Consider the following 22,636-nt stretch of genomic DNA (forward strand, 5'->3'; position numbering starts at 1 on the left):
CTTATAGTAAGTCCCTGTTGCTGACAAGAACTCTTAAGTTTCCATCATTGCAATAGACTTTGTACCTATAGTCTCCACAATTCGAACAAGCACTAAAGGTTGATGCATTGATTACTAGACCAAGACTAGTTTGTAGAAAGAGTAGAAAGGCTACCATCTTTGTTTGAATATGGAACTAGCTAGGAAGATTTAGTTCACATTTACATAAATTTTCAAACTTACTATTTTTTACAAAAAAAAAAAATCAACATAGTTAATCAAATATATGATGCATCAAATAAAAATAGTGGCTGGAAGGATAAAAGTTATTAGTTTCATTCTTATAATAATTAAGAAGGAAATAAAGAAAGACATGTTGAATTAGGATTTGGAATAATTAATTGTAAGGCTATAAAATTATAATTTTTGTTCCTCTATTTTTTTAAATATAACACTTTAATTTTTTATTTTTCAATTGAGAATTTAATTTTTTATTTTTAAAATTTTAATAATTTTAGTCCCTTATTTTTAAATGAGACATATTGTCTCCCACTTTTAAAAAATTCATAATTTTAGTTATTGCTACCAATTTCAAGAATTAATTCATGTATTATGTAAATATTGATTGACATGTTTATTATTCACTTGATAAATATTTTTTAAAATTCATTAATTGCTAACAATTTTATTAAAAAATAATTAAAAAGTACATAATCAAATCTAAAATTGAAAAAAGAAATTAAAATTATAGAATTTTTAAAAAAGAAGACGAAATGTCTCAATTAAAAAATATGAAGACTAAAATTATGAATTTTTAAAAGTGAGAGACAAAATATCTCAATTAAAAAATACAAAAAATAAAATTATAAATTTAAAAAAATTAAGAAAAAAAATACATTTTAGCCTAATGATAATATAAAATTTGTATGTTTATATATATCTTTCCCGTAATGGAGATTCATCAAACACAATTGATTCACGATCAACTCGGTTAGTATCATTTAGAAACGCAGGCTGTAATATATATATAACATTGAACCTTTCAAGGATAGTTATTAGAAATGTTGCGTATACACTGGTTCCGAATTTAATTAAATGTTTAAATCATAATCACTTGCAAGTACATGAAATATTTTAGTCAATTATGATTGCGAGTGTTTTGAGTTAAATGGCACACCAGACCCACTATGGAGTGCAACTTGCCTCTTTAAGGTGCTCCCATTTCCAGAACTAGTCTTCTAATAATTAGCTGTTTGTAGCAGTACTAAAGTACGAAATGACAAATTGCTTAAGTTTCTAAATTGGATATTAAGGATTTTAAAATTTAGCTAAACAATGTTCTGCTTCTATGTTGAAGACGTACGTGGCCGTACCCCATAGTACTATTGGTGCGTTATCTTCAACAAATATTATCAAGTATCGTCTTATATTCTTTAAGAACGAATCTTGGTCGACCACCTGACAAATCTGTAATCCACTACAGTCTACAGCATTTTTTTAACTCAGATATCTTAACAAGCGTGGAATTTCTTAATGTTAATGTCACAATTTCATTGCGTCCGCTTACACTCTAATTGTAGTAATAGTAAACAATATCTGTTTAACGCAGCTCCTTGTCTGCTTATTGTTACTAATAAAAGTGATTTAGTGCAACCTGTGGTTGGCTTTTATACGGAAAAAAGGATGCTGGGAGTTAAATTGTGTCACGAAAAAAAAAAGTGAAGATGAATTTGAGCCGAAAGAACAAAAACCTACGAAAGGAAATAAGTAGAGAAGAGAGGAAAAAAAATCTTATCTCATGTTCATAATTTTATCATACATAATTAATTCCACGCAAATCCAGCATAATTACCTGTAAAAAATGTTAATTATATTTGTGTCTTCCACTCTAAACAATATCATGCAAATTTCAATTCCACACAAATCCAGCATAATTATCTGTAAGAAATGTTTATTATATTTGTGTGTTCCTCTCTTAAATAGTCCCGTCTTAAAATATAAACAAACACAACAATAAAGAGAAACCAAAGCTGAGAATTCTAGTCCATATTTTCTTTTGTTGCTTATCTTTCTCACTTCATTGCACCTCAATGGCGCTTATGATGAATATGTTCCTTTCGAGCAAAACTATGCTCCTTTATGGGCCCCAGAAAATATACGTATTCTTGACCAAAGTAGAGAAGTTCAGCTTGACTTAGACCAACGTTCAGGTACATTAGTGAATTAATAAATTAATTAACTTCATCAACTAACAATCATTTTCATTTTCACTTTTTCTTAGTATGTATTTAATTTTTTCCCTCCCAGGTTCTGGTTTTCAATCCTTGCAGAAATTTGGTTCTGGTTGGTTTAACATGAGGATTAAGATGCCACAGAAGGATTCCACGGCAGTGATTACGACCTTCTATGTACTTTTCTTATATATATATAAGGATCGACCTTATTTACTGAATACAAACATTTTCACAAAAGGTCAAGGTGGCAGGGAGCAACGAATCTTTCTTTGGTTTGAGGCTCGCTATCTAGAATTCGGCCTCGATGCTTGCCAAAACCAAAACACAAGCGACCAACAAGTAGGCCATTCCTCTGAGTTGTGGTGGAATGCTAAGAAGTATCAGACCCTAAACCCTTTTCAAAAACAGGCCTACGACAATATGCGAAGCAAGTATTTGAATTATGATTATTGTACTAAAATGTTTCACAGTCCTGAGTGTCAGGATAGAACGGTAAACAAGTGCGTGAAATAAACTTTACACATGGGAAATATCGAGAGATGACTTACCCGATCCATAATGCATTCTTGAACAACACTTTGATTTTTACATCAAATTTCTGGCCTGTCTACCTTACTTTAGGAGTATCTTCGACAATGAAGATACAGGTTCTGAGGTGAAGAACTACCTCTCTGTACAATTTTTATTTATCCTTAACTGCTCTTAAACCACCTTTCATAAAGGGCGAGGAGAGGGATAATTTTAATAACCCTAAAATTAACCCCGCTGATTTAATTATCCTTTCATATTTATCAATCATTACATTAAATTATAAGTCCAACACTTTAAATTACAAGGACCATTATAGATTAAAACCAATAATAAAGAATAATGGAATATGGATAATTTCGGATGCTTCTCATGTTCTTATAGTAAATGAGAGCAAGTTTAATATAAAACTATATATTTTAAAAAGGATATAGAAAAAGAGCAAGATTGCTGGTTCAAAAATAAAATAAATGGTGACTTGTATTCCTTTAACCAAATGATTAAGGGTACAAGGAGAATATCCAATAAAAATTAATCAATGCTTCTGACAGATTATTTTGTACTAATACCATGTTCATAAATAAAATAAAAGAAATGCGGGCAAGATTGCACTGTAGTCGTGGTGCTGGGTTTTTCTTTTTTTAAGAAAAAAATGGAACTTATGTGAAACTGGTGCTGTGCAGAGTTCTCGCCCCCCCCCCACCCCCACCACGAAGAAAAGAGGGCAAGATTGCACCGTAGTCAGGATGGGGATATATCACAGGAAGAAATATATAATCGCTCTATGACTAAGGAATTTCATACAACAAAAGTCACGAGAATGGACAGATTCACATTGTTGTACACTACATTGCAGTATAAATAATGTAATCGAGTTGACTAGAACAAATTCAGGTATACAAGACAAGAGCTTACATTTGCCATTTTTATGTCCGAGCTGACCCTGACAAGACCTTGTTTAGGGACAAATTGGGGGGAATCAAAATCTAAAAATCTAAGGTGATCAAATTACAGGTGGAAAGAATATGCTGGTATGGTACAATGAATGTTCTTATCTTTGTGCCTGGTCGGGTGTGAGGTTGCTTGTTATAGATGTTGATGCTGCCCTACCGTTCAATATTCCATTATCCATAGGTGGACTGGTTCCCCACTTACCTTCTGATTCACTAGGCTCTATCACTTTCACGGACCCATCTGTCAATCCAACAGCAAATTGGTTGGGTTCCAGTGGATGAGCCGCAATGGCAACAGGATACGCAGATTGATTCCTGCAATATAGTATACCACAATATGGATCACCAAATGGAAGTAAGACTTCACGATACTACATCCTTAAATAAATGCTCAATGTTTAATACAATAGAGAGTAAAATTGGGTCTGATCTGTTGGGCAGAAACTTACCCGCTTAAAGCTGCTGGAGGTGAAAAGTATGTGGATAGTGCAATACGACATCTTAGTCTCAAGCTGTCAGCATCAAAAACCCCAGTGTTGCCATCGCAAAATGTAGCATATATTAACTGACTGTTGCAGGAATAAGCTGCATATGATATGGGAGCAGCCAGAACATCTTGTGGAACCCACTGCAGCAAGTTGATTTATAAGGATGTCTCAATTTTAATTTTTGACAGCAACAAGCAATAATACCAATACTAGATAGAAAAATCCTCTTACCTGCCTAATGCGATCCATCTTAGAGGCATCATATATTGCCAACTGAGTCTCATGGGCCACCAGTAACCGGATTTGGTCTAAATGGAACTGCACACGAGTGTCACCAACAGGAGCCTTTCCTGCGGGTAGTTGTATAGGAACTGATTTTCTTTTCTCCCATGTATCAATACTCCATACACAAAGCTGTATGGAAATTATTTGAATTAAGTAAATTGTTATGGAAAGACACTATACATTCACGGAAACAAAACAAAAAATTATATTGAACAACAAATTGAGAATTGGCAACTTCCTGTAAAATAATTTCAATAATAGTCTAGAAAATACAAGCAAGCCTATCCTGTTATCCTTTACACTGGGAAGCAAATCTAAGGTAACATTGAATAATTACAAATAATCCAAAGACAGATAACTAACAGAGATCTCCAAAAGAAATTATTATGTATGAGGTTTTCCGAATCACCCTGAATGAAAGGAGAACAGTTAAAAGACATACTTGAGCATCAGCACCAGATGAAACCAGGATGTTAAGACAGGTTGAAAAGGCTAAACCAGTAATTCGCTTTTGATGACCCTTCAATTTAGATTTCACCTAGAAGATACCCCCAAGAGAAAATATGACACAAATTAAAAATAATAGCATTTAAAATGAAAAAAAAAAAAAAGCAGTAAAGATAGTAATCACCTCATCCACTCTAACATTGTATATGTGAATTGTTGAATCCTCCATCCCAATGGCTATGATGTTATTATCTTGAGGGTGGAAAGCTAGAAAGGTAGAGGCGGGTGGTGGTGGCATGAATGTTGTCATTACCTGATAGAAAATAAACCTAAGTATACAGTAAACATTGCGGCTGTATGGAATGTCATGGTTGTATCTCTGGACATGTACCTTGAATGTCATCATGTTAAATAACGAAACCTTTCCACCACATGCAGACATAACATATGAGTCATTCTTTGAGAGTGCAATGCAAGGAACAGCTTCATCAAGGTTGACACCCGCGACATCATTAGTCATAAGAAGACCACTGTTGGGTTGCCAATGCTGTGGAACAACACTGGCAGTTGCCTATAATCATAAAAACTTCAGAATTCTGTTCTCTATTGAAAGGGGAAAAGTAATAACAAGCATATAAAAAAGTAAGGATAAGAGAAGAATTATCATTACCTTCCCATTGGGATTTTGTTCACTACGAGCCCACTTCCACAGCTTCTGAACACCATTTGAACCAAGTGCCAAAACACCAGCACCAGAGTTTGTATATAAAAGTCGAACAACCTATGTATGACTCTTAAGAGTTAAATCAGTTCACAGTACACAAAGTTTACAATAGAAAATGGCAATCTCATTCTCATAAAATCAACAAACCTTGCTGGAAGAATCTGTACTGTCAGGCATGGTAACTAACCGACATTGGACAGCATCCACAATTTCAGACAGCTGCCATGGTTTAGCTCTATCTACTCCATCTTCTACAGTTCTAGGTTTCTCCGCATTTTGACCTGTGGTATCGACTCCATTCTTCGTTGAAAATGGCAAAACCAATCAATGAGTTGTGAACAAGTATTAAGATGCAGTACATAATTCATGACTAATAAAGTGACTTCAAAAAAATTAATTAAACCAAATAATTTCACAAAGAAATACAGACATCAAATAATAAAGATATCCAAAAGATGTTAAGTCCTCCACGGTATGCAAGGGTATGGCATAGTGGAATTAAGATACCAGTAGAAGAAATTAGAAAAATAACAAGTTGATCCAACATGCTTGCGCAAATATTAATAGAAATGAAACATTAGTTGTAATACTTAAATATAAATTTCTAATTGTTAAGCTATGACTAGTATATCATAGTCATCATGCTAGCATCAAAATCAGGCATTCAGAGTTTACAAGGACAGATTCATACAAGAATTGGAGAAGGCCCGACAGGTGAGCTCTTTTCTACTTTACAGTTGACAGGACTAACATTAACAGCAGAAGAGCCAGATGCCTAGATACCATAAACCAAAATGGACAGTATAAATATTTATTTTGATCTAAATATCAAAAAACAAGAAAAAGTGAAGAAAATATCACAACCTTGACTGCAGCAGATTCAATTGGTGACCTCAATGCTTCAAATCCTGGAGTTTCAACTGTTCTCAAGGATCTAAGACCATTAGCATTAGCAAGAATTTTGAATCCCTTGTCTGCAGTAGTAACAGCAAGAAGATTTCCTTCCTTGTTGAATCTCAAGTGTGGAAGGGTCTGAATAGATTCATACAATTATATAAGGAATGTCTTATAAAGTGTAAGCTATATTCCAAAAGACATAAAAAAGTTAACTCCACCTGTAGTCCACCCTCTGCATCAGTGCTTGTTAAAAGATTAATGTTGTCCATATCCCAAAATTTGATTTGGCCATCTTCACCAGCAGCCAAAAATCGATTTTGGGTTGTGTCAAACTGCACAACACCAGTGGATTTCTTTCTGAACCCATTGTATGTTCTCTTAATGGCTCCTTCACTTTCATTCCATTCAACAAGAAATGACTCTCCATCTTTACTAGTTCCGCAAGAAAACAGTCTATAGAAATAATGATAAATAGGAAGACATGTTAATACGGTTTTATTTAATACATCTCAAATTCAATTATCCATTGAACATGAAACTTAAATACTTATCCGCACCCAAATCCTTCTTACCTACTTCCATCAGCACTGTAAAGCATTGTAGTACACCAATGACCTGGGGCATCATAATCAACCCTAGAACCCATATTATCGTATAACCAGGCTTTTATTTTGCCATCAATGGCAGTTGAAAATACAAACTGCAAAATTACAATGACAACATTTAGTAAGATTAAAGGCAGTGTTTATTAATTACTAGAATAATACAATTATCGACAATATGTACTCGTAACTCATGTAAATACAAGGAACACTCTTGGGCTTTCCTAGAACCAAATAAATAATGAAAAAATTAAAAACATGGAATGGATGTTGGCGCTAGAAAGATGGAAAGCAAGATCACAATATGTGGAGAGGGAAGGAAGTAGTTATTCCCGTAATATTCCAATGATCACAATAAAAGAGAAATGTTTGGTTTTATAGTTCAATAAATTAAAAGAACAGATCACTCTGTGCATAGGTAAAATTATAGAGGAACAATCCATCAGATTATAACTTACAAAATCCAAAGAATAAACTCGGAGAAAACATATCATATCATCTTTGTACCTGAATGCTCTCCTTGTGATGAGGACAGATAGAATATACAGCTGCCTCATGCCCCTCAAAGTTAAATAGTTTCCGTCCAGCTATATCCCACACCTATTAAGAGTTTCTTCAGACAAAATAGATATACCATTTACGCATAATCCAAAATCACAAGTAGATTTATGCACCTTTATCAACTTGTCATCTCCACAAGTCACAATACAGAGTTGTTTATTCAGATGAGCAAATGCTAAGTCATTAACTCCACCAATATGGGCATCAACCTGCATCAGCAAGAAAATGTAAATCAAATTGCAATCGCAACTTTGGTTAGTTCTGATAAGAATAATCTCACCTCTATACGCTGAGCCAACTCATTTGATCCAGTGTAGGCATACAAGTGAATCAAATGTTTAGTAAATGCAACACCTACAATAAAGCAACCAGTTAAATATTTTAACTGTGACAGTTTCAAAATGGTTTCAAAACATCACATACCCACAAAATTTCCATCAAGGCTCCATGTGACACGGCTGGCAGAAATAGGTGAATCTTTGACCATAGCTGCCTGTAAAAATTAGAAACTATAAAATTCCAAAGGGTTTGAATTCTCAAGCACCAATGACCACCATAACAATACACTTATTGTCTGGTTAGACCATAACTAAGGGTACTATAGAAAGAGCAGTATAGAAATTAGAAACTTGTTGAAAATGAAAGTAAAAACCTGAAATGGTAATGAACACGCTGAGATATCCCATATCTTGAATGGCTTTGAGACCAACCTGTCTCGAAACCCAAGTTCCCAAAGTGAAATTTCACCATTATTAGAACCAACTGCTCAATGGAAATATGTAGTTATGCTTATGTCAGGATATTAGTAGTGAGATATTACACAATTCAAAAATTATAGAAATTACCGAGAAGTAAGGTTGGGTGAGAAGGATGAAAGTCCATGCTTGTCACAGAGGATCCTTGATGCAATGTCATAGCCACTGTTCTTGGTAAATCATCCAGTGAGCAAGAGGCTTGTCGAGCAGCAGGATATGAAACCTACAACAATATATATTAATCATAGTGACACGAGTCTCAAACCATTACAAAGTCAGGAACCCTATTCAGCTTAGAAGCAAAAAAATCATCGGCATCAAGAATACCCAGATAACGTCTAAATTAAACACAAAAATTATCAAAATTACCTCCTCTACAGAAGGAGCAGGCCGGAGTCTTTTCATTAACTGTTCATGATCAGCATTCTGATAATCTGCCATGCCTGGAGTTGTCGGAGGTGTTCTTGGACGCTTCAAGATAGACACTATTTAAAAAAGGGCAGTAGCTTTTAAGTCATGAAACCCTCTTGCACTTAAATTACTAAATATGTAAGTTTCCAAGCAAAATTTAAGACCATGCTCTCCTGCTTGCTTAGCCAAGTAAATAAAATTTCAGCTGCCAGGACACCAATTACAATAATAATTTTCAAATGACATTAAACAAGTGAAAAAGTCTAGGGTGTCTAACATGTAAAATTTAATAAAATTTATGGTGAGATTTATTGGCAAAAATAAGGTAACCACAGATTTTTTTTAACCTTGATTCTGTGGAACAGGTATTGTTGATGCTGTGACGACAGCTGCTTGGACAGATGATGAAGCTGAGGCATTGGCCATCCAACCAGCCAAAGCATTAGTGTTAGCAGTTGCCGCGGCAGGCGGAAAGGGCTATATGAAACAAATGAAAACAAAATACTAATTAATCAACATGATAAATTAGATTTGTGATTTGTCATTAATTAAAAATATAAGCAACCATTTTATGAAATGCAAGGTATCATACACCATGAGAACCAATTGAAGTATAAGCAGCAGGCTTTGCAACCGCAGCAACAGGAAGATTGACAGGTGTAGGTGCTAGAGGACCATTAGGAGGTGTACATGTGTGGTCAGTGAATAAAGTCTTTATATCCGGATTTGGCCTAGGGTTTTTGCAAAGCTGGTGTTGCCAGTTTAAACTGCATTGATTAGGGAAACACATGGGTTAATAAAAGCAATGACAAGGCATAGCAAGTTAAAAATTAAATTTATTAAACAATAATATAATCAATTAAAACCATATGCAAAAGTCTAAGAGATATAACATTTGTATGTTCAAGAAAGCAAAAGCAACACAATTTGCTTGCATTTTCCATGTAAAAAAGAATCCAATCAACTCTGAAAAAGTGAATGAAAAACACGGCAAAGTCTGGTGAGGAGAGAGAAATAGAATCAATTAAAATCTTTAACTTGCACTTTTTTTGGTATGACAGAAAGAATAAACTGCATATTTATCTTCAACTATAGCATCTATACCTTTGATTGATCAACGTCCGCAATCTTGATGACCTAAGGGTAGGGAAGATAAGTTTATCACGGAAAAGAGGATTTGCCTCTATGAGCTTTTTTAGCTCTATCAACATAATCCCTCGAGCAGTTTTGGTGTCGCCATACTTAGACAGCTGTTCATTCTCCCTGGCATTTGAAATGGAAAGGAAAAACTAAACAGTCTTGCAATAAAAAGTCAACATGACACAGTATGGTAACTTGGTTCTTCACAATCTCCATCCTTCTCTTGTTTCAAGAATTTTAATGAAGATTCAAGAATGTTGGTGTTGACACAAATCAGATTGACTTCAGTTTTTCTCATAAACATAACAGATGGGATACGGCACTAAAGACAATGGTGTATTGTATTAGACTATATGTTCAAGATATTACCTGAAGTTAGTAAGAGTTAACAGCTGGGTGATTTCTTTGTATAGTTCCTCATTGAAGGTGGAGAAAACTTTTAAATCACCCACCAATATCTCAACAGCCTTTGCTTTGTCTTGCCTAAAATAGAAGAGCACCAAAGATAAAACATGTGAAGTACCACCATAAGCACAAAAACAATTAGAAAATCCCAAATAGATTCAAATTAATAGATACCCATCAAGTGCTTCTAGATATTTTTGCTTCCTGATTTCAAAGAATATTTTCATGGAGTATCTATTATCATCAACTTTGGTAAACCCTGTTAAGTACTTCTCAACTTCTTCCCATTCACCAGCCTGTACTTTTTCCTCAAAGTACTTCATATTGAAGAAAAACCCAGATTCTTTCTCAAGCCTGCACCAGAAAGAAACATTTTTAATAAAGAAATAAGCAGCAAAGATAATGAAAAAAATGGGAAATGTTTAGCAAAGGAAGGAAGAGAAAGAGTTTTCAATTAATTTTATTATCATCAGAATTCCAATGCATCTTAGCCTTTCTACACAAAAGGAACTCTCATATTAGTATTACCATTTTAAATATTTACAAGTTCATCTTTCATATTCAAGTAATTCATTGCTCTCCACACATCAGAAAACAAGCTAGTGTAACAGCCAACAAAAGAAGTGCAGTATATATTTGTCTTCTCCTTTTTAGGGTAATTGCACTTGCGACCATGGTTATAGAGACATCGAAAACCTTAATATTGACAACAAATATGCAACCGCAATTGCAGCTGCAATATGAATGCAGAAAACTTTGAAAATGGCAGCCACAATGGTGATTGCAGATCACAATTTAAAACCTAGTTACCCTGTAAATCTGACAGAATGATTGAATCTTAACACAGAATTCAATAGAAGACAAGCAATAGGATTTTTATAATGCAATTGTCAACTAGATAATTCACTGGCTCACGGCTCTGTAATTCATTTATCCACATCCAAATTAAAAGCCTCTTGGATTAAATCATTACAAGGATATCTATTTGCCTTGAGACATAAATTTGAAAACATTCCTCCTCTCATTTCTCTAATTTTTCAGCTCATTTCCAATACAACTCACTATCTAGAACACCAATAGCCGAATGCAAGGTTTTAAAATTGGTCTGCAACAGTGATTGCAGCTGCAATGTCAAGCTTTTGAGGATCCATGCAGCCGTATTAGCTACATTTGTTCGCAATTTTCTCGCAATATTAGAGATCACAATGAAACTGCAACCCCAACTTAAATCCTTGAGTGACACATGTTCCCTTTTCGTGTACCCCGTTTCGTGGGTGTTCCCCCAATTAAAAAGTGACACGTAACCAGTGAAGAGTGTTTCTTTTAACTACATGTCCGTTTTTAATTTGGAAAAACTAGGATAAACCAGAGAAATTATTATATGGTCCAAGACAATCACATCTCTCATAGTCAAAGCTAATCTCCACAAAACACATGGAAAAATTCTGTTAATTATTTCTCATAAATGTCACAGATTAACTGAGACCATAGACATGGGATAATCCCATACCATACAATAATTTCCGAATAAACAGATAGCTAATTTATAATGACACTTGCAATTTAAACAAGCACTCCACCCTTTAACAATAATAACAGTAAAATTTTAACATTTCAAAAGTTTCCCTCCATTTTGTGGCACGAATTGCTTCCTCCTACACATTAAATTTTTATTTTTAACCACAGATAAACCTTGTCAGGTAAAGAGGCAACAGAGATTAGGAAAACAAAATAACATCAAAGAAAAAGAACAAAGGCAAAAGCCAAAGGAGACTTGCTTACTTGTGCACCGACTCCTTGAACTTCTCCTCCTCCAAAAATTGGAGTATCAGAAACACTAATTCTCGGCTCAAAGAAGTCATAGCTGCTCCTCAAATCCGAAAGGCGCCAATAATCTCGATCTTCAAACACCGATCTTCAAACGCAAACACACCAAAGAAAAAAAAAATCAAGCCAAAAGAAAAACAGCACATAACTTAAATTCCAACAAACAAAGACAAATCAGAGAAGCATGAAACCTGAACGCCAAATCTGAAGCCACGGAGTGTTCACAACCTCAAATCCCTCAAGAATTTAGAAGTTCTTGAGGATTGCAGAAGCTTGGAGTTCGAGAATTTCTAGGGTTTGAAAAGCTGCAGATAAGAGGAGGAAAGAGAAAGAGAGGGAATGGAGAAACTCGGTCTCGCTATCTTGATGAGTTGTACAGAGTGGTCTATCTTTTTCTACTGACCCATCAGAGATAAGTACATCTAGTTATTGGATAAGTACGACTACTTATTACAATAAGCTATCATTTCGTCACTGATAGGGCAATACAAAGAGTGTGCGGATTCAAAACTAGTAATTCAAATCTGATGAATATTCTCAACACACGTCCACGGGGTCCCATATTTTCTGTATGGTCGCATTCTCTTTCAAACCATAATAATGCAATTAATTACAACCAACTCTACTTTATCTCTTTGTCTTCTTGAAGTGTATCGCAATAATTTCGAGGCATTGTCTTTTTGACGACATGCAACTCATTCATTCTGAGTGTAAGGACCATTGTCCTTTTGTGACTATTTTTCTATTATTTTTTTCATGTTCCAATTCTTTCATTCTTTATCTCTATGAGCTATCTCTTTTATGAATTAGAAAATCAATCACAAGTCAATCTCATTTTGAAAAATGTCAATACAAGTAAACTTTAATAACATTATTTTAACAATAACACTATTTAAACAATACTTTATTTTAAAAAAATATTTGTGAGAAATATATATATATTAAGTAATAAATCTATTGCAAATCTTGAATAATCATTTTGATTTTATTTATAAAACATAATCAACAATTTTTTTTGTCTTTTATTATAAGACTAAATAAATTTTCAATAATATACAATAATAATATAATATAATTAAATTAAATTAAAAAGAATAAAAAATGTATTATTTGAAACACATAATTATATATAATGTTTTTAAAAAAGTTTTTATAATATTTTTAGTACTTGATATTTTTATTTTTCATCATAAATCAATATTTTTAAATTAATATTTTGTTATTCGCTTGTGAAACCACAATCATGTAAATTTGATATTAATATTATTTTTATTTTTTAATTATAAGATGGGGAAATATTGTTAGATGTGTTCATTTTCTATAATGAAAATAAAGTTATTTTATTATGATTAAATATATATATGTTTGGTTGTGCAAAATTGTGCAGTTTTTTTATATTATATATTTGTTAATGTGCAAAATTAATTATGTATGGTACTATTATAGTAATTATTATAATGATTAGAGTTAGTGTAAAATTGAATGTGTTTTGTATTTTTAAGATTTTATTTCATCTTTTTTGTGCATTAATTATTTTTTTTACTAAAATATCTTAATTTTTTTCCTCTCCTAAAGAGATTGAAAAAGAAAATAGGTTATCAATAATGTTAAAGATAAATTTTAAAATATATTATAATTTAAAATAAATTTAATGTTAATAGTTAAATTAATTAACTTTAATTACGATAAATTAGTCAATTACATCTTATAATTAGAAAAAAAATACACATAATAAAATGATTTGCCTTAGATCTGATTTGTTTTTACACACTAAAATAGATTCACAATAATCACAATTACATTACGAAATTATGTTATGGGGAAGAAAAAGTCCTCCTAATGGAAAATTTAAAATTTAAATTTAAGAAAATGAAGAATATCATTTTTATTTCTAGCAATATTTTTCCCCTTTTTCTTTCTGTTTTCTCTTTTAACGAAATAATTAAATATATTATATATTTTTCCTTTTCATTTTCCTATCTAAACATAATATCAAGAATACCATCTACATTTTTTATTTTTCGAAAACATTGTTTCAAATGAAAACAAACATATTACAACGCTACATTAATTAGCATAAAGAAGAAGAAAAAAGGGGAAAAATGAATAATAAAAAAATAGTTAAACAAATAAAAGAAAAAATGTATTTAAATAAAAAAATCAGTTTTTTATTTAACTTAAATTTTAATTTTCTTACTCACATTATTTTCTTTTCTCTCAAAAAGATAAAGGCATAGTTTGAACTTTTTATTGACTATGTCCTCCTAGAAATAAGATTAAAAGAATGAAGAAATGATGAAAAATTTTCATTCTATTCACTTATCAATGATATTATTAGAATGAGATGGAGAAATTGTTCACATGGAAATCATAAAAAAATAAATTTCTTTCACACGAATAGATATTTTATGCATGAATTTGTGGTGGCTTCTTATGTTTACGACCTTCCGCACAATACCAAAGTTTTTTTAACATTGCTAGATATATCAACAAAGTAGGTAATATGATAATTATGAAATTTGAGATTAATTGATAGTCAATTTTGACTAAGAATGATTACAATTTATTTATTTTACTGTTGTTTTAAATATAATAATGAGGATTTTAATATCATTTTAATTTTTAATCCGTAGGATTAAAAAAAAAGGAAATTACACGTGTTTTAGAGGAAAAATTGATGTAAAAAACTTGAAGAGAGAGTCTTGAAAAAAAAGTTGAGGATTGAGACTCAGTGCGTCTCCTTACTTAACAGTCAGCTCAAGCTTATTACATAAAAGATCCACGAAGGAGTCAAAGGCGTGTTTAGCACGAATCCCGCGCTAAGCGAGCTATTGCCGCCATACTCAATAAGCCCAGACGCTGTCGTGCTCAGTGCATGATCACACCGTCATACCTACTAAGCTCAGAAGGGTGCCCTTAACGCGAGGTCGCATAAATTTTAAGCTATTTTTGGCCTATAAAAGGAATAGGAAGCAAAGGAGAAAAATGCACTGAGACTCATAGCTCTTTATTGAATACACTCAAAGCCTGAACATCTCTAATAGGAAAAACCCTCCTTCTTCTATAGTCATTTTCTCCTTTTCTTCCTTTATCCATCCTTATTCTTTTCTGTGATTTATTATTATTAATCGTGGTTTGACTACCCATGCTAATGTATTACTTAGGAAGGAATGCATTTAAAAATGGTTATTTTCTAGAGAACTAGAAAATGACATCTAAATGAAATCATGTATAGGAATACAGTAATATTTATTTAACCTATTTCATGCATCTTTAATCTTAATGTAATTTACTATTTCATCTTTGCAAAGGAATTTGGAAAAGAAAATAAATAATTAGGCTTTTCATGCGGGAAACCAAAGATAGAGTATCATAATAGATGTCAGTAAAAGTTGAGATAACATTAGATAGAGAAAAAAATATTAACATTGCATCACAAGTAATTTTAGTATGCTAGGTCCCAATATATTTGCATTATCTTTTACTTCTGCCATCTAATTTTTCACGTACAATTACTTATCTCTTCTATTGCTTGAAAATTGGGTTTGCATCAATTTAAGTACAAACAAAGTCTTTATGGACTAACACTCGAACTTCTGTTTTACTTTATTATTTTTGACAATTTGGTACACTTGTCAATGAGTTAACATAACACTAGAAATGTTTTGAGAATGTAAGATAGTCAATTAAGTATTGAATAACAACTTTTAAATTTCAAGTATGTCTCTTCTCTTCCACCGTCTCTTCTCTCTTCCTTCAAATTCAATGGCTTCCACAAAAAGAGATGGTCATCTCTGAAAATCATACCCCTCTATCTCCATGTAGAAGCACCTTCCTAAATTGAATTTGGAAGCCACCCAAAAGCTCCCAATGTTGGTGTATTTCCACGGCTATCATGTTTTGCTTCGAATCACATTTACCTCTTGATGATGTAAAAAGGTGTCTCTTGGGCGAGTTAAGAAATGAATAGAGTTTGCCCCAAGAATTTTGTAGTGATAATCTAAAACATGTCTCTCAGGCGAACAACAACACATATTCTTTGTAACCACAAATAAAAAAATCAGATCTCAAAAAGAGAAGTTCAGATTTAGAATCACATTGTAAAAGACCCGTGTGTTTGTTCGTGAAATTCATCGTCGTCGTGCTCGCACTACCAGGGATCTTTGTGCAACACCATTATCATCACGCCACCACCATCAACGCAATAACATTGTCCTTATAGTGATCCTTGACGGATTAAAAGACCCCTTGGACAAATAGAAAAATGAAATGGCTTGCTCGTTCTGTTCATTGACGAGTTGGAGGCAATCTTAGGTTCAACCACTAGATGGAGTAGTCAGTGTGGAGATTGAAAGTGGAAGAAACAACCAGACCATTTTTAGTCACATGTATTTTTATCACACTTCACCTGAATTATCACTTTAAAAAAATTAATTTTGCTATACTTTTCTACACAATATTTCCTCTACATTGCAACCGTTAATTTTTGTATTTTTATATCAAACAATTTTTTTAGCTTTGACACCGTGCGTGCCCTAGAAAGGTTGTGCATGCTAGAAGTCATCGTGAATTTGTATCCATTTTTTTTGTATTTGTTTCACAAAATCTTTTTACATTATCATAAATATTATTTCAAAGAATATAATGTAGAAATATTATTCCCGAATATTTTAATAAAATGTTTCGCTACATTTTAAATTTCTGAAAATAATTTTTTAAATTTAAAATAATTTAATTAAAAAAGAAGTTTCATGTGAATTAGACAAAATATTATCATTCTCATGAGAATATCACCTTATTACCCCCTTCTCATGGGAATAGAATTATTGGAAAACATGATTAAAAAAAAGAAATTGTAACATTCCCAAAATTTAATAATAATCAGGAATTTTTTTCAAAACTTGAAACAAATATAAAAATCTTATACTTTTATTTTTATATTCCCAAAAATTTGATGAGATTCCTAAAACAATCGATTATCCTATGGTTTATGTTGGCATATAGAATGTATTGATTGTTTAGATTGGACATGTATGAATGATTGTGATTAAGTTTCTGCCTTCTAAGTAAGCATAGAAAAATCAAATAGGAATAAAAGCCAAAATTGTGAACTTTATTTTTAAAATTTAATTGGATTAATTGAGTACAGTGATTTGTAACTGATTAGGAAAACAACATAGTTACTGTTGTAATCAATTTTCTATCGGATTAATCAACTACATCATGTGAAGAAACTTGTTTGTGTAAGGATGTATAGTTATTATTTTAATCGATTACATTTTTAGAAAAAACTCCAGGTCTCGCAAAAACAAAAGGTCCTTTGTTTTAACATGTTACATTATTTTTTGAAGTTACCCATAATTGACTTAAAACAATTAGTCAATTACATGATTGTATTGGTTAAAATTTTATAGTGTATAAACCCACAACTCTCATTTACTAGAACTATATCGACACACTTCTCTTAAGAATTCTAGAACAATATAATAAGCAAGAATCACAACTTTATGAATCTTTGATTCACAATTCAAAACCTCCATGTTTTAGATTATTTAATTGATTTCATTGTGCTTAGTTAGTAGGAATCCACACATGAGGTGATATCTTTCCTTATCTTTTTGTCTTTCATCTTGAGTGGGGTGCTCAGAGAGGCTACGTAGTAGGGTTCTACATAGGTTGGGAAGTTATTGTGTGCTCAAGAACTTAAAGCATTTGTAGAGTTCATTTGCTCTTAGTGTTTGTTTTTAAACATTAATTTGATTAGTTGAAACTCAAACTAAAGTTGTTTGGGTAATTGAATATGTAGATCTTAAAGATGGAACCAATATAAAACATTTGTGCCTTGATCTTTCTATCAATATATCTCTCTTTGTTGAAAGTCTTGGACCTTTTAATTGTGTTGTTAAATTTGATTCATCGTAATTCCTCTTTAATATAAGTGCTAAGGGTCAATTATGGTTTAATATCAACAACTCAATCTTCCTTGTAAGCAGCATGTAAAGTATAGATAGAGGCTACCAAGCCACAAAGAACTGTTCCTTTAATGGTACTTCAACTTTCTTTATTTTTCTTATGAACAATATGCAAGACTTATAAGATTTTGTATTCACTTTTAGAATATTTAGAGGGCAAACAATGTCAAAATCAAGCACCATATAATGGAGGTCGTCATGCGAAAATTTAGGCCTACCCTGATCATCTTAATGGAAACTTAAATTATATATGAGAGAATAAAGACTTTTAGGAGCAAATAGGATACAACTAAATGGCTATCGAAGAAGCCCAAGGACATGTAAGAGGTCTATGGGTCTTAGATTCACAAGGAAGAAATGCAAACCTATATTTGATCCCATTTGAGGTTGTTAAAGGATCGAAAAAGTAAACCTGCAAAGTTGTATTTGTCAATCCTATTCCTATAACTTGCTCTTCATATTGGCATTATCTCACTGGTCTTGGTACCACTATCAATGGCCATAGATCCTTATTGATGGATTCTAATTAAACTATTCTTTTAGGGGATCAAATAGGTGGATTATTCTCCTTTTTACATAGTGGTGTGTTCTACATTTTTCCTTAGCTCTTTATTGTTTGATTTTCACCAAAACTTATCATACAATAGTTGCCTATGTATTCTTTGCCTTTTCTACAATGGAAAAATAATATCGTTGTTACAATGCTCCCCTTGAATGTTAGCCATGTCTTTGTTACTTTTTCAATTTTGCTACTTCCCCATAACGCACGCATAATTTATTTTGGCTCAAAACTCTTTTGCTCCCCTTTAATATAAGTATTACCTGCATTCACAATAAACGAGACTTTTCTTCCCATTTTAAAAATATAAAAAAAACGTTATAAAAGTAATATTCTTAATAAAATTACAGGTCATGTTTAGTAAATGTAATGATAGACAAAACAACACAAATACATATACAAATTAAATAGTAATAGATAATAAAAAAATTATTTTATTAGTTTATATATCATAATTATAATATAGTTGAAAAATATCATTATTGAAAAATTTATTCATCCTGATCTTCTAATATTAATTTTTCTACTAAAAAGACAAAAAACAAAAACATATTACTTAGAGAAAAATGCATTTCCCTTTCTTGAAGATGTGTAAATTATATCCCCCTCCTTTTATTTTATTTTATTTAAATATTAAAATCAATTTTTTTTGAAGAAAAATTAAAAATTTCTTAGAGATCAATATATATTATACTTTAATCCATTTTAATGCAAACAAATATGTTAGTAATTAATGACAAGCAACGATGTAAAAAAGCCTTATAACATCAATATCTTCCTTTCTTTTTTCGACGTTTAAGGTTACGAATAACTAATTTTTAATATTATATTATCATTTTTCAATCAGTAAACAAAAGGTCTTTTTCAAATAATTTATTTTAACTTATGACACAAGTATTTGTGTAATTTCACAAGAGAAGGAAAATATTTTATGATAAGTCAATAAGTTGTTTTCAGCTTATTTCAATAAGCTATTTACTATAACTTACAAAAACAACTTACAATACATATAAACCAATTTAACCTATTTAATTAAGTATGTATGTGTTAGCATATGCTTGTGGGTTAGCAAAAATTTGATTTTAATACGAGTGCGCTAATAAATTATAACTATATTATTATGTGAGTACTACATGTTTATATTTATTCAATAAGCATTTTATTATTTTTTTTCATCCCAAAAAAAAAATATTTTGATATATAATTATATTAAGTTATTAAGGATTTTAAAACTTAACTTAAAATCTCCATTTTATTTTTATAAATCCCAAAGCTAATATATTAAGAATTTTAAAAAATAATTATTAATAATGTTGAACGCTATATAAAAAGAGAAAATCTAACCTTAAAAGGTTTATTTACATTCAAATAAATTCAATTATAACACATTAATTTTTTAAGAGAAAAAAATATAATTTCAGAATCATAAATAATACTATAATTTAAGTATTTTTAAAGAAAAGAAAGAAAATTTTACTAATTACTTAATGTATATAGCCACTTTTGAGTGAACTTAAGGCATCTATAATAAAAAAAAAAAAATCAAAGATCATTTAAAAGGTTCACAACTCCAATAAAATAGTAGTAAATATTTTTACACAAACTTAAAAATTGTTAGAGGATAAAAAAATGAAACATAAGATTTTTTAAAATTAAAATAGATGGTAAAAAATATATAAAAAAAACATGAGTCTCACATTAGATTTATAAAAAAAAAAAAAAAATCCTTTTCCCGTGAATCAAACACAGTTTAAGAGACAGTATCATTACCCACATAATCCTCACCAACCAAATTAAGTGCTAAAAAAGTGTAAAGTAAACAGAGTTGAATCTGTGGTGAATGAAAGTTTGAGTCCATTTGTGGCGTTATTACACTCTGTGGTCTATTCGAGGCTGGATTAATTCCAACATCAACATCTAACCAAACTCATCAAAAGATCCACGTCTCTCCCTTTAATCTTTATACACGGATTCTTCTGCCCCAGAGCTCCACAAATTACAACTACCAAAAAAACCCAATTTCTATACCCAAACAATCTACATTTGCCTGTCTGTTTCCCATTCTAATTCCATCAATCATGCCAAATATTCGCAATTATTAGTAGTATTTTTGAAAATACCTAGGCAACGTGTCGAGTCTTCCAACCAGGCCTTCAGATTAATTTTTTAACCGAGGAAATATTTAAATGTGACGATTTAAGAATTTCAATCATGTTCGTAAAAACAAAAAGAATTTCAATCTTGTAAACATAAATACATAACATAAACACAAAGTAGTAAATAATAGTAGGATAAATGAATTAATGAAGTGCTTAGTTAATAAAATTTTATAACGTCGCTGTATAAGTTTAATCATAAAACTTATTAAAATAAATTAAAAAATTATTGTTATATATCACCAATAAATTTACCAAAATAAATTAAAAATGATTTATAACTATTTGATGCAAAAATAGTGTTATAAAGCTAAAAAGCTTCCCCCCCCCCCCCCCCAAAAAAAATATAGAAACAATTTAATTTTTATGTAGCGTTATAGTATAAAAGTTTTTATCTTATCAATCGATAAAAAAAAAAAAAATCAAGTATCACTCTCCAAGTAGTTATTGGAAAAATTAACAAACCTAATTTTAATACAAAATTTACTTGGAAGACACTACTTTCTAATTACTCCTACATTCATGTAAAAAATTGACGTTTTAAAAATTTCATTGTCTGTTGGAAATAATAATCCATGTACCCAAAAATTACAAAATAGAAATAACAATTCTGATCAGGGGGGAAATTATTCTCATACGATGCACAAGAAGTAAGTTGTGGATCCCATGTACGCATCCTATCCAAAATTTCATCATTTAATTAGAGGGAATTAAATTCATGTAAACATTTCACGTTTCAATATTTGCTAGGCGTACTTCATGTGATGCATTAATTTCTGCCGACAATAATTTGCGAGTTTGAATTTTGAAATGTGAGAAGTTTGGGTTTGTGGTAATTTCAACATAAAGAAGTTCCGTTGTTGATTTTTCTTTTTTTTTTGAAGTAAGATCCGTTATTGATAGATCTATGAAAATGTCAAAATCTTACCCTGTAGCGTGTTTGCTTGACAGTACACGCTAAGTGAGATTGATAATACAAGGATTGATTTTGTTTTATTCATCATTTGTGCCATTTTTTTAATCGTTTGCTCTTTAATGATCTACTTTCCATTGTTAACCAAATTTCTAGAATTGGGTGCATCTCTTTGAACACAACAACTAGCAACTGCCCTTTTTAACCAGTAACAAAACTTTTAATTATTTTTATTGTGACACTTTTTAAAGTAAATTTTGTGATTAAAAATAATTTAAACACATTTTAATTATATTTAAAATTTTAAAATTAATCCTATTAAATTAAATTAATCTGATTTCAAATTACTAAGCCACCTTTTAACCTACTAACCTTCGTCCTTTTTTGCCATTATACAGGCTTCTGTCATAATATGATGGAGTATTGACTTTACATGACTCTATACAGTTGTCCCTCTAACTTGTCCTAGTAAGACTAAATCTATTTCGTAGTTCTTCCATAGTCAACTTATATCAGACTTGTTAATGTCAATTTTGTAAGGTCACCTTAGTTTCAATTTCGTCACGCGTTTCGCATGACGGTAACAAACTGCTACGTTGGCCACATGCATCATGGGTCTAATGGCTTTTTTTGTCAAAACTTCCACTGTATAAAAACATCTCACTCACAATGTATGAATGCATTATTTATTATACTTGTCAAAATTACCACTGTATAAGAGTGTCTCACCTATTATATATGAATTTAATACTTATATATTTTATGAACTCCTCATATTCTTACTAACTTGAACGGTACAG

General features: G+C 31.3%; 1 protein-coding gene across 1 annotated transcript; it reads right to left on the reverse strand.

Moving 5' to 3' along the window:
- Positions 1 to 3,498: 3,498 nt before the first annotated feature.
- Positions 3,499 to 12,627, reverse strand: LOC114407563 (topless-related protein 3-like). The gene is made up of 26 exons (XM_028370711.1): positions 12,428 to 12,627; positions 12,192 to 12,324; positions 10,584 to 10,763; positions 10,374 to 10,487; positions 9,969 to 10,127; positions 9,457 to 9,631; positions 9,212 to 9,341; positions 8,823 to 8,938; positions 8,544 to 8,676; positions 8,351 to 8,460; positions 8,122 to 8,191; positions 7,979 to 8,052; positions 7,812 to 7,907; positions 7,645 to 7,737; positions 7,108 to 7,235; positions 6,754 to 6,988; positions 6,503 to 6,670; positions 6,330 to 6,413; positions 5,786 to 5,938; positions 5,585 to 5,695; positions 5,306 to 5,485; positions 5,099 to 5,227; positions 4,910 to 5,005; positions 4,414 to 4,596; positions 4,144 to 4,322; positions 3,499 to 4,009 (listed from the first exon to the last, which is right to left on the reverse strand). Exons 2-26 carry the CDS (start codon positions 12,269 to 12,271, stop codon positions 3,793 to 3,795), a joined length of 3,393 nt encoding a protein of 1,130 aa, XP_028226512.1. The 5' UTR covers positions 12,272 to 12,324; positions 12,428 to 12,627; the 3' UTR covers positions 3,499 to 3,792.
- Between the last annotated feature and the right edge of the window lie 10,009 nt (positions 12,628 to 22,636).

The sequence above is a fragment of the Glycine soja genome, chromosome 3, assembly GCF_004193775.1.
Source record: "Glycine soja cultivar W05 chromosome 3, ASM419377v2, whole genome shotgun sequence".
NCBI lineage: Eukaryota > Viridiplantae > Streptophyta > Magnoliopsida > Fabales > Fabaceae > Glycine > Glycine soja.

What these genes read in the sequence shown, in the direction of transcription:
- LOC114407563 (XM_028370711.1), bottom strand. Translation starts at nt 12,271, where the DNA reads ATGACTTCTTTGAGCCGAGAATTAGTGTTTCTGATACTCCAATTTTTG. An exon ending in GAGATGACAAGTTGATAAAG is followed by an intron (nt 7,738 to 7,811) that starts GTGCATAAATCT and finishes AACTCTTAATAG; the next exon opens with GTGTGGGATATAGCTGGACG. An exon ending in GTACAGATTCTTCCAGCAAG is followed by an intron (nt 5,696 to 5,785) that starts GTTTGTTGATTT and finishes AGTCATACATAG; the next exon opens with GTTGTTCGACTTTTATATAC.